Raw genomic sequence first — 12557 nt, 5'->3', positions numbered from 1 at the left:
ATTACTTTTATATTTTTGTGTAGGTTTTCTTTAATATTGTTATTTTCAGAAGATGTGGTAGTCCTTGGAGTGCGATTCCACCTTAGACATATTTGAAGGAGATTATTCGTAGTAATTGTTTTTTCCCAGTTCAGTTTTTAGCCACACAGTGTACAAAGGTTGAGGATTGTTCTGATTAAAGTCTGGGGTGTGGGTTATTATCTGTGAAACTACCTAACATTACACAAGTTTTCACTGTGCTCATGGGTCGGAGTACCTTACAGTACGCTTTTGCGAGTCAGATTTAAACAGCGGAGAAGCATCTTGCAACTTGTTTGTGCAACTGAACGTGCTGGGCTGCTGCTGGCTTTTGCATATGCATCAGTGCCTGTTTGTCACCGTATCACTAGCGCTCCTCACAGCTGGATCAGGTTGTGGCATGCTCCCAGTGCCGTACGTGTTGACGACTGTCAGATGCCAGATGTGGAGCTGTACGGCTTCAAGCCCTGGTATTACCAGCTCTCAGGAGGAAGCCCTTTTGGATCTGTTCAGCACTGAGCGGCTGAGACCCGGCTCGGGATGCTGGCGGGGAGTTTGCTAACCAAACGGCTGTGCTTCCCTCCAGCCGAAACCCAGGGCACTGGGGGAGCCAAGCTGCTGGAGGTGACATTTTTGCATAGCATATGAAACGAATTCTTGACCTCTGGGGGCTGTTTATTAACTCCGACGGTTTGGCCCAATTCCAATGTGAATAATTATCCCTGTTTTTTCCTCTGGTTTTAATTAACAGTTGTATTTATTTTCAGTCCTAGCTTCTTGCGACTGGCTGTTAATCAGTTGCTGTGTTTTGCTCCGAACGTGGGTGTTGCATTTTAATATGGGAGAAACAGATTCAGTGGCTCAGATGTCTGGGGTATTTGTTTAGCTGTGGATAAATGTTATTTTGTCCCCGGAAAAAGGAAATTAAGACAAGGACTGTGTGTCTGTAATAGGAGATAAACTGAGTGAACTTCAGCTACCTTTTAGTGATCTCTAAGCCCAAATACATTACGATGTAACAATGCAGAGACACGGCTCCCACCCAGACCCATACCTTTTCCTGTTTGGCACCATATGAGGTAGACAATAAAAATGTTAAAGGTTAATTTACTCATAGTTGTGCATGTGAACACTGAAAGTATTTTGATTGTAATTATCTGGAGTTTGCTTGATATCAGCATGGGGGACGGATTAAAATTTTCAATTGTGAAAAAAAATCCTGTTTTGAAGAACTGAAGGGAAAAAGACTGCAACAGTTAACATTTTTCCACACAGTTATGCAGAATATTTCACTAAGTTTTAACTTTAAGAGAATGACAAAGAATATTTGATATGGTGTATGTTACGCTATTTAGGTTTCTTTTTTAAGGATAAATTTGCAGTGCTTGATTACAAAGTAATTATAACCTTAAGTTATAAGTAATTATAACCTTAAGCCTTGTGCTTCTGCCATATATTTACAATTCCAGTTTGCTGTCACATTTGATCTATGTTTTTCTGTTTTCATTTAAGAACTTAATGTACAAAACTGGAGTCCCCAAGAGAGCGTTGACTATACATATTTGTAATTGTTTAAAGATAAGAATCATATTGAAAAATAATAATTTTTTAATGCTGGTGCATTCTGGCTTCTTTACTGGCCACTAGAGCAATGCAAAGCAACCCGAGCACTCGGCGCGGCTAGGCAGCCTCGCGGATGCTTTGTTCCACCAGTGCTGTGCAGAGCGGGTGTTTGAGCTTCACCTTTCCTTGGAGGGCCCAGTTCTTTCTGTATGGCCCCATGGTTCCTGTCCCCTACATGCCTCAAATAGCTTCTGTCCCCTGTGCTTCTTTAAGTAAAATAATACTGCCTTTCCTTGCTGCCTAGGCAAATAGGAGAGAATCTGATTGTTCCTGGAGGAGTCAAGACCATAGAGGCTAATGGGCGCATGGTTATTCCTGGGGGAATAGACGTCAACACTTACCTACAGAAGCCCTACCAAGGAATGACTGCTGTTGATGACTTCTACCAAGGCACAAAAGCAGCGCTAGCAGGGGGCACCACCATGATCAGTGAGTACTAGCAATACCAGCTCTTTCCATATCAGACGGAAGCTCGTGTAGCACAGGGGGGGATAGCTATAGGAGACTTCATACTGATTTTCTGAGATCTTCTGCAATCCGTCTTCAAATTTCTGGGTCCTGTGTTGGAGATCCATTCATCGTTGTCACGCAGGGTTGGCCTGAAAATGGACCTACCCTCAGAAAGAAACAGGGACATGGGGAAGTGTCTCATGGGTTTTCCTCTGAAATATAGAACAAACCACAACAGATAATATACCTACCTACTCTTGGGATTTTTGAAAAACAATGTAATTAGTGCTGTAAGTATATGGCACAGAAAATCTGAGAAAGATCTGCTGTTCCCACCTAGTGACTTTTCAGGGGCTTTGGAAATAACAAGATGCTTATTTATGAACTTGGATTTGGCATTAGGAATTGAGGAAGTCCTTACCAGAGATGTACTAGAGGAAGGGAGAAGTGTTTCAGTTGTTAAAGACCTTTCTTCTGTCTACCAGATGGCAGGACAGGATTTATCTCTTACTAGCAGTGGCTTGGCCCTTGGTTAGACTTCGTGAGGCGACACGAACTGTCTTAGCTTCCTTGTGCAGAGGAGTTGCCCAGAGGGGTTTTGCTCCCACTGAACTGGAATGTGGCTTTTTTTGCTGAGTGGTGTTATCTGTTGCCTATGTTCAGCAGCAAGTATTGGCTGAAAGGATCTCTGGCCATAAGCACAAAATGCACTGCTGTTCATTACTTTTGTTACTCTTTTTAGTGTGTGTTCTCCGTTTGAGGCTTCCTGTGCGGCATTAGGTTTGCAAATGCCACCTATAAGCCCATCTTTCTTTGTTTCCATACTTACTTTTGACCTAGCCCTGCAAAGATGAGTATACATGCATAGGTAGTCATATCTTTATTTTATGTCAGTGAACATTGTGGCATCATCAGATGCAGTGAAAATGCATAGTTGCAGTGCACTCAATCTGCCATATAGTGTTTGTGCTCTACATCGTCTCTGGTCAGACCTTTGGCTATATTCCCAATTCTGGCTGCTGAGAAAGCATTCGACATCTCCGTTGATACATGGGTAAGGCAGAGTGGGCCAATTCAGTGACTGAGAGGCACTAGTTAATAATAATGCTTACTATGGAACGTATAGAAATGGACACGTCAGGTGATAAATATGGGTAAGTCCAGAACTTGTGGTCTCTTACAAAACAGTAAAGGGAAAAACAAATGTTCCCTAAATGGTGAGATGTTTGGATCTCTCGCTGTGTGCCTGTTGATGCTGCACCAAGCAGGTTGCCAGACTGTATAGACTGTATTTGTATAGACTGTTCACAAAGTCTGCTATACCTGAGACAGCAGGACCTGGCTAACGTCCCAGAGTTATGGTCTGCACACAAACTGCCCCCAGGCTGCTGTTTTGGCTGAAATGCTGGAAGGCTCCTTACGGGCACTGGGGAAATCTGAACAGTGCACAGGCTGGGTAACAGACACGGAATCTCTTTTTCAGTTGACCACGTGTTTCCAGAACCTGGATCGAGCTTACTGACCTCCTTTGAGAAGTGGCACGAGGCAGCTGACACCAAATCCTGTTGTGATTACTCTCTCCATGTGGACATCACCAGCTGGTATGATGGGATTCGAGAAGAGCTGGAAATACTGGTGCAAGACAAAGGTTAGTGAAAATTAGTAGTATTTTTTGGTTTTATTGAAATACCATATGGAGGTGAAATTTTGAAGTATTGTAATGAATGCATCGTCCAGAACAGAAATGCACGGGTGCTGGTTATGCTGGCTACCTCGAACTTTTGTATTCACTTGCTGCTGTGTAAAATGGACCTAAAACTTTGTGCATGGTGCTGGTTAGCAGCAAGGCCAATGGAGGGAGAAGGTTTACGCCAGTATAGACATGGAAAATTAGGATGTGTGTGTTGTCAGGTACAAATGCATCACATTATGCTTGCTTGTACATGTGGAAATAGGCTCAGACGTTGCATAGTTAGGTTTTATTTTAAGATGAAATTCAGAGATCAGTGTTTAGGGTAATCAGCCCAGTCACTTTAGATCCTCTGTTTCATGAATGGAGAGAATGAGACGTTGAAAGGGAGAGGTTCAGATTTTAGCTAGACTGGAATCTGCCCATTTAGCTGCCTCAAATTAAGCCCAAATATGAAGGGCATATGTATTTGAGAAACGACCATCACAGGCTATTGCTCATTTCTCCACAATAGCTTAGGGTAATTTATTGCAAAACTAGATTTTGTAATAAAACATACCTTTTTTAAAAATAGGTTCAAGTTATTAGAAAAAAGTAATGCTAAACTTAGGTATCTAATATTGAAAAAATGTCCTGATTTTCTCAAGTGCTTGATCTCCAGTGGCTTTCCCTGAAATTACTAGAAGATGCTTTGTTTTGGGACTTGCAAAAACTGGGTCACTTATTTAGGAATCTATTTAAGATACTTATGGGCTTGATTCAGTTCAATTAACAGGTCTACTATCATGTGGGATGCTGTAGGTTACCCTGTCTGGACTCCAGGTACCACTCCAGAATAGCAGGGATTAAACCTCTCGTAAATCCTTTTCTATACATCCCAGCTCAGTGTGGTAGTTTTATGTATGGAGGGTATGTTCGTGGCACCGGATATGTATGTGTGGGCAATTGAATCTAGCCTTCAGAAAATGATAATTTTGATCTAGTTTCTTAAAATTCTACCTAACAGCATGGATTTTTTTGTCCAGAAACAATTTTTTTTTCAAATATTTTTCACTTGATACTTTCCTTGAAAATGCATGAATATTAATTAGGCTATCAATTATTTTCTGAAATAGTATTTAGTTACCATGGGTAAATCAGAATGACCTTTGTGTTGGGAAATCTAAGTAATATGTATATGCAGCATGTTTTGTAAGAGGTAGTCCTAGTGATGACTTAGATTTGAAAAATTCTCTTTATATAGATATGTGCTATCAAAGTGGAAAAACAAAGCAAAATCATAGTTTTGAGTGAGCAGTTCACTGAGATACTATGGAGGCTCAGTCACATAGGGGAATTTATCCTGTATTGCAGCGTGCTAGCAGTACATGTGCTGTGTAACTAGATTCTAGGCAACAAAACCCTTCAATCAGCACGATTACACATAATTTAGAGAAACTGCAGCTGGTCTTACATAGGTCTGTATAATGTAGGTGATTTTTACAAGGTGATGACATCTGTCAGCACTGATGGTGCCAAATCTGTGCTGTTTCCCTGCTATCAGCATTAGTGTGGATGTGCTGCTGTGCATTAGCCGTCTCTACTTGCAGACAAGTGTTCTGTGCCTTGTTTCAAAGGTTAGATACTCTTTTCCCGAGCTCCCGGATCACAGATGGCTCAGCACTCCCAAATTTGCCTGAGGGCTTACTTTAAAAGCCTGGTGCAGACAGTTAGGTTAATAGTTCTCTCCAACTATAGAAATGTGAGTTTTCAATATAAATCTGACCTGCCTTTCACTCTTCAGGGGAAGCAGGAATCTGTTTGTCGGTTCCTGCACCGGGATGTGTGATGGGGCCCTTGGTGACCTCTTCGGTGGCAATAGCACCAGGAGGTCACCCTTGTTCTCAGGGATGCTGCAGTGTGTCTCAGGCAGTCAATGTGAATTACTCTCGTATGTTAAGGTAAGGGCGAGTGTGAAAGCACAAGCACAATAGGAAATATTTCAGCCTGGCAGGGGCTTTCAGATGGATGGATAGTATCTGCTGATAATTGGAAACATTTGAGCCAGCTGGTGCGAATAGACTTGATGTCAATGGAATGACGCTGGTTTTCATCAGCTGGGAATCTGGATTGAATTTGTTCTCGGCTGATTGTCTGGTGGGTGAGTTAGCTGAGGAACAGGGCTCATTTAATCACGTTTCAGTGCTGCATGTGCCTAATACAATCTCGGCATGAATAACGGGAGCTCACAGAGCTGCTGTTGAGGTGCCCTGTCATGAGGTATAATTGAATAATTAATCAGTTTTAAATCAATACAAAGCTAATTTAAGGAGACACAGGCTTTGGAAGGGCCTGCAGATTTTGTAGAAACAAATGTTGATTAGAAAGACTCAGGCTTGTAGCATTTCAGCAGCTAATTTGGGACTGGGCTTCTCCAGGATGTGCAAAGGACCGGAGTTGACGGAAACCTCACTCTTTCCTTTAGCTACTGCACTTTGTCATTGCTCAAAAAAACCTGTAGCACTGTCTGAGATTTGGAGAAGATCCTGTTGAGTACTGGTGGTGTGAGAGCAAGCAGAACATTAACCAGAATGTAGTATGTAACAAATGTTAAGCATTAAGGTCAGTAGGACAGGGACCAGGTCTTTTGAAAAGCCACATATTTCCGGTGAATAGATGGAGACACCAGATCAAGGCAGTAGGCAAAGAGTCTAATCTTGGATACCTGTAGATGTAAATTGGTGTTATTTTCTCTTAGTATCTTGTAAAGGTACTCTTTTCGCAGGGCAGGATGGTTCAAACCGTCTTGGCTGTAAAGGCAGCCCATGAGATGCCCTTCCACTCTGTGTGTATCTGATGAGGTAGCCAAGGGTGTGGATGTGCTTTTAAATGGGAGAAGTCTGCTTCGGCACTGTGGGAGCTGTCGGTAAGGGACAGGCTTGAGATCCCTTCTACTCTCGTTGACCTCAGGGAGAACATTAATGTAAGCGGGAGCAAAACTCATAGTCATACCAAGGGAGCAAAACTCAATAGTTTTACCAAGGTCAGAAAAGGGCCTAAGAAGATACAAAGGCAATAAAAGAAAAAGGAAGAGAATATATATTACTTGAGTCAATGTATGTCTTCCAACCACAATACCCAGAGAAAGCTGCCTTATCTCCTGCGGGATTGTGATTAAATTAATTGCCTTTGGCTAGGTCCCAGTGGATAAAGGAGAGCCATAGGTAACCCTGCTCTTTGCTTACAGAGAAATGGGTGCGAGAGGATTCAGTCCTGTGCCGTCACTGAGGCTAGTCACATCACTTGGACCAGCGTTGACACGGCTGTCGCTGCTTCACGTGTGCATGGTCACCCGTGCAGAATGGTGGCTCCCAGGTGCAGCTGACATCTGAGACATGGTGTGGGTCTGTGAATAGCTTTCCTCCAAGGCAGGTTGGGCAGATGGATCGGTCAGAGGGGAGATGGTGCTGCAGGCATGCAGCTCTAAGCGCTGGCCCCAGGGAAGGTGTCGTCAACCTTAAAGGTGTTAAGGCAGGAACATACTAAATACATTGAAACCGTGTAATGAGGAATAGGCTGAGGAGTTGCAGCTAGTAAAGGCCATGCCTGTTTCTGGGAACTTGAGAATAGGAAAATAGGAAGAGCCTGGACAGGCTCACAGGCTGACAGGGCTCCACAGTCCAGACTGGATTTGCTCAGTGTGGGAGTCTACAAGGAGCGACTGGCTCCCGCTTCGTATTTCTCCCTGAGCTGCTTGGCCTTAGCAGGGAGACATAATACCAGGGATCATTTCAAGGTTTTATCTTGCGTGTATCCTGGGGTATTTTTATCTTGTAATTGTGAATAAACAAATTCTCTGTGTGTGCGTGTGAACAGCCATACCCTCTGCCTGAGGATATGTATCTGCATCTTTTAGACTCATGAAGGAGTTTTATCTTCATCAGAGAGCCTTATTCATTCAGTGTAGCCAACATGAATAACACGAACAGATCTCTTTCTTTTTTCTCTTGCCCTAGGAAGCACGGTTTTAATGACAGCTGTTTTGCGATGCAGCATACACGACTTAGCTTAGAATTTACTTTTCTTTTAAGCTAGAAAATTCTGAGATCAGTCCCTGTACCAAATTAGGGGTGCTGTCAGTAGACGGAAGCATAAGGCAAATTTATAAACTAGTATAAATTCGTAAGTACAGAAGATATGAACAGAAGATATTTGGAATTGCCATTCCCTTAGAATACAAAGCTGTGTATATAATTGAATCTTTTAAATAAGTAGCAAAACTTGTAGTGGTTTTAATACAGTTGGTTCTTGGCTGCTGACACTCAACATTAGCATTTCTTACTGATTTCTAAAATTTGGAGCTGTCATCTTTCATGGTGTATGACTGCCAACATAAATCCTTCTGTCTTTGGAAGGAGAGGTATGGTGAGCTGCCCTTGTAACTGGTTTCACGCTTTGCTTCCACTTCTTCCCAGTGTCTTCCATCAGCTAAGCTGGGTGCTTTTGGCAGTAGGGTCAAGAAAAAGCAAGTCTGCATGCAAATTCAGATACAGAGTTCCTACAGCTTCTCAGTACTTTGAAGAAACCTAACTGGAAGTCTCTCTGTTGAAAAGCAGAGTTTCAGGTCAAGCTGAAATGTTTTCCTGATTAGCTAAAGCAAGCTAGAAAGAAAACCAATGATTCACAGAACCTTACGCAAGTTCTTTTAGACTTTACAAGCTTTACCTGCTTGATTTAGCCACCATCACTGGTCTATGATTTGGCTACAAGCAGTCTCATTTGTGGTGGTGACAAGGTTTCTCCAGGGCTGAACGCAGGCAACCCACAGAGTCCAACAAATTCCACCAGAGAAAAGGGGATCCAGGCTTCTAGTCCTAGCAGCTGTAATGCAGCTGTGGCGCCGTGCTTTATTTCTGGCGGTCAGTGGTGAAAAGCCTGGTCCAGACATATTCTATGACTTATTTTTCCTGAAGTTTTTGTTCAAACACAATTTAAGAATCCACTTACATGGCAATACCTTTGAATTTTGTCTTGGAACAGGTGTGAACTCTTTTCAAGTCTACATGGCCTACAAAGATCTCTACCAAATGTCCGACAGCCAGGTATTGCTCTGAATGCTTTTGTTGCTGTGATCTGTCCTCCCTCCTGTGATCTCCCTCTCAGTGCTTGAGGAGTTGCTAAGGTTGAATCCCAGAGAAACGTTCCCTCTTACCTGAGTGGCACTGGGGGAAATGTGCAGCGGAGCAGTTATTCTGTCTGGAGGGTCAGTGCCGAGCGGTGTTGAAGATCTGCATGTGTTCCTTCAAGTGTATGCTGTTCATTTTCTGCAAAGATTTTCTGGTGTCTCCCAACATTGCAACCACTCGGCACTGCTCGGGATTTTGCCCTCACTTTATTTCCCTGTTACCTTTCAAGAACTCTAGGTCAGAGAGGGACGAAAAGATGAAGCACTCGAGGCGGTGGCAGTTTTGAGATGTCAAGAGTTTCTCAGTTGCTATAAACAGCTAAATGGAGTTGCTCTTTGGGGGAGGTGGCCTTTTCTCATTAGGACTGGAGATAACAATGAGCTTGTTTGTCCAAAGCTCATTACAGATTCCAGACTCTTCAACTTTCCCATTCATAAGTGTCAGGTCATTGTAAATGGACAATGGCATCTGTTAGTAATAATAATGTTTGCTTATTCAGTTGAGAAAATGTTTCTTTCTTTCTTATTCCCAGAGCTACAGCTCTAGGTCTCTTAAATAACTGTTTAAAATAAATGTGGTATTAATTGGAATTTTAGACATAATAATATAAATATTCTCTGAGAGGCAATGCCTGTTAAATTCAACTCCCTGTTGGAATTGCCAAGAGAAATACATAAAAATGTTTAATGTGTGCCTGGACTAATGCCTGTTGCCTCGTTTGAATGCACGTGTTACAGGCTGGGTGTTCCGACCCGTTCAGTGCTAGCCCTAATGCAAAACTGGGTGCTGAATAAACTGTGTCTTCTGTATTTGATCTGTGAAAACTGGGCTCCCACATTGCTGAAGTCTGGTTTAAGCAGAGAACACGTTAGCTGAATACCTTTTGGAAAGGGAACTAACATTTCAGTAGGTCTGTGCTCAGAAATTCTCAGTAAAAGCAATAGGATCAACTGTTTCCCTTCTGTATGGGTGGGCTTTGAGTCTTAGAAAGCAGTGACAAAAAGGATGTTCAAGAGAAGATATTACAACTTTTAGTTGCAGGATTAAAGATGGTGGTGAAAACTTGACACTATCTGCTCTACGAATATGGTGCGAAATGCCTGCACTTCAGAAAAGAGGTGTTCTGGCTGTACAAAAAGTGTCTGTAGTCCATTCATTATTCCCATTCCAAGGGAATAATTGCATTTTACATTTGCTAAAACTGCGGAAAAGAGACTACTAAACATAGACCTGAGTGGGAGGGCATGAAGAGGTAGCCCTGCAGTGCGAGGGGTGGCAGTCTGTCCGAGGGGGACGCTGGGGACCGTTGGCCGCATCTCGGTGCAGAAGAGCAGAGGCTCGTCTGGGGCTGGCTGGGTCAGGCAGCACCCAGCAGTGCGGCTCAGGCTCTGTGTAGAAAGCGGAGAGTGGAGAAGGGACATAATTTGCCATTTGCCTAGATAAATACCAGCACAGAAGGAGCAAAACTGAGGTGAACAGAGAGGTCTGAGTGTTAAGTGATGTGTTTTCCTTATTCAGCAGTGTTTCCTTGTTTGTACTACCTGCAGCTTTATGAAGCCTTTACCTTTCTAAAAAGTCTTGGGGCTGTGATTCTGGTCCATGCTGAAAATGGAGACTTGATAGCTCAGGTGAGTGAACTGTCATTTTTTTCTTCATTTTGTGAGAAGATAGATACAAGAGAGGAGAAGTAAAACCCTTCAGTCAGACTATGAGTTGGAAAAACAGAACGAGCTAGTAAGTACCTTTGCTGAGCCCTACACACCACTGGTATAAATCCTGCGATGAGAGGATGGAGGTCATTCTCTCTGCTTTGGCAGAGCATCCATGAGGCAGAGCAGTGATCCAGACAGCTCCTTGCCTTGGCAGCAGGTGAGGACTGGGTGAGGGGAGCAGAAGGAAGCAAGAAGATCTCTTCTGAATCCGGCAGAGACAAGTGAAGTGGAACAATATGAAACCTTGCTCTGAGGTTTCAGGGTCAAAAAGTGGAGCTGGGAAGCTGGAAGCTTTAATTGTCTCTTGCTGCAGCTATCAGCGTAAGCAGCATAGTGAGTTTGGAGTGGGTCATAAAGCTCTCAGACCTATTTATTTCAACATGAACCAGCAATGTGTGCTTATAGCCCAGAAGGCCAACTCTGTCCTGGGCTGCATCCAAAGGAGCATGGCCAGCAGGGCAAGGGAGGTGATTCTGCCCTTCTGCTCTGCTCTTGTGAGACCCCACCTGCAGTACTGCATCCAGCTCTGGAGACCCCAACATAAGAAGGACATGGACCAGCTGGAGAGGGTCCAGAGGAGGGCCACGAAGATGATAAGAGGCCTGGAGCACCTCTTCTGTGAGGACAGGCTGAGAGAGTTGGGGCTGTTCAGCCTGGAGAAGAGGAGGCTCCGGGGAGACCTTATTGTGGCCTTCCAGCACCTAAAGGGGGCCTACAGGAAAGACGGGGAGAGACTCTTTAGTGGGGCCTGTTGTGATAGGACAAGGGGTGGTGGTTTCAAACTAGAAGGAGGTAAATTTAGACTAGGTATAAGGAAGAAATGTTTTACAATGAGGATGTTGGAACACTGGCACAGGTTGCCCAGGGAGGTGGTGGATGCCCCATCCCTGGAAATGTTCAAGGCCAGGTGGACGGGGCTCTGAGCAACCTGATCTGGTTGAAGATGTCCCTGCTTTTTGCAGGGGGGTTGGACTAAATGACCTTTAAAGGTCCCTTCCAACCCAAACTATTCTATGATTTTATGATTCTATTTTTGAGAATATTCTTAGAAATTTGAGAAATTTGAGAATAATAAGCCACTGTGATCTTTTAAACATTTCAAAAATATACATTAAATTGTAAGCAATGCTCTTTGAAGATGCCTCTCAGAACGAGGAAACTGGTCTCAAATTCAGTGTGTTCCATTAAAATGTCTCAGATCCCCAGTGCACTGTTTGCAGGTCAGGTCCCCCACGTCGGTACTGTCCTCATGCTAGAGTGTGACACAGCACATTGAAAGAGGTATCCCAGGGACAGCAGTCGATAGTGAACCTCCCACTGGTCTTTCATAGGCCAAGATTCCACTATAAAACAAAATGGGTGAGTTTGGGTGGGTGTTTTTATGACTGTACATCTGTGGCAGATGAATCTTTCAAGGCTGTTACAGAGATGTCTCCCTGCTCTGATCCCTTCTACGTGCATAGAGCCCCTTTGAGGTCTGTGAGGCTCCGAGTGAGCTGAGTGATTTATTTGCTGAGCTCTTTATCTGCTGGCTTATCTCCTAAGGACTAGGCTGCAGAGCTGACATGGAAATTACAATAGCTAAAACCAGGTTGTCTTTGAGATCTGGACTGGGGAAGCCACCTTGTCTCATGGTTAAGGGAGAATCTCAAGTGAAGGTTTGAATGGTTGGGCAGTGTGTAAGGGCTCTTGCCCACATGGGTTTATGTTTTTTTGTTTTTTCTTCTGTGGGATTCTGTCCTTTGTCTGCCTAGTAGGAATTTACTCCCTTTGAGAGCCTTCTTTCCCTTTTCCCTTCAAGTGAGGAGTCAACAGGGACATACAGTGCAGTTGTGTCCTTCCCCCACTGAAACCAGGTGAAAACTGTCACTTGAATTCAAGAGGGAAAAAAACATACCA

General features: G+C 43.5%; 1 protein-coding gene across 2 annotated transcripts in view; it reads left to right on the top strand.

Annotated features, from left to right (window-relative positions):
* CRMP1 (collapsin response mediator protein 1) overlaps positions 1–12557 on the top strand; it is a 51554-nt gene that overhangs the window by 19464 nt on the left and 19533 nt on the right. For both annotated transcript variants that reach the window (XM_086746944.1, XM_086746946.1), the window contains exons 3-6: positions 1886–2070; positions 3575–3739; positions 8801–8862; positions 10494–10574. In XM_086746944.1, coding sequence (XP_086603070.1) covers positions 1886–2070; positions 3575–3739; positions 8801–8862; positions 10494–10574 — 493 coding nt within the window. The remainder of the gene's footprint in view (positions 1–1885; positions 2071–3574; positions 3740–8800; positions 8863–10493; positions 10575–12557) is intronic.

Source organism: Chlamydotis macqueenii, chromosome 4, assembly GCF_036417535.1.
Source record: "Chlamydotis macqueenii isolate bChlMac1 chromosome 4, bChlMac1.mat, whole genome shotgun sequence".
Taxonomy (NCBI): Eukaryota; Metazoa; Chordata; class Aves; order Otidiformes; family Otididae; genus Chlamydotis; species Chlamydotis macqueenii.
The sequence above is the reverse complement of the archived record's forward strand: the minus strand, read 5'-3'. Positions and strand labels throughout refer to the sequence as shown.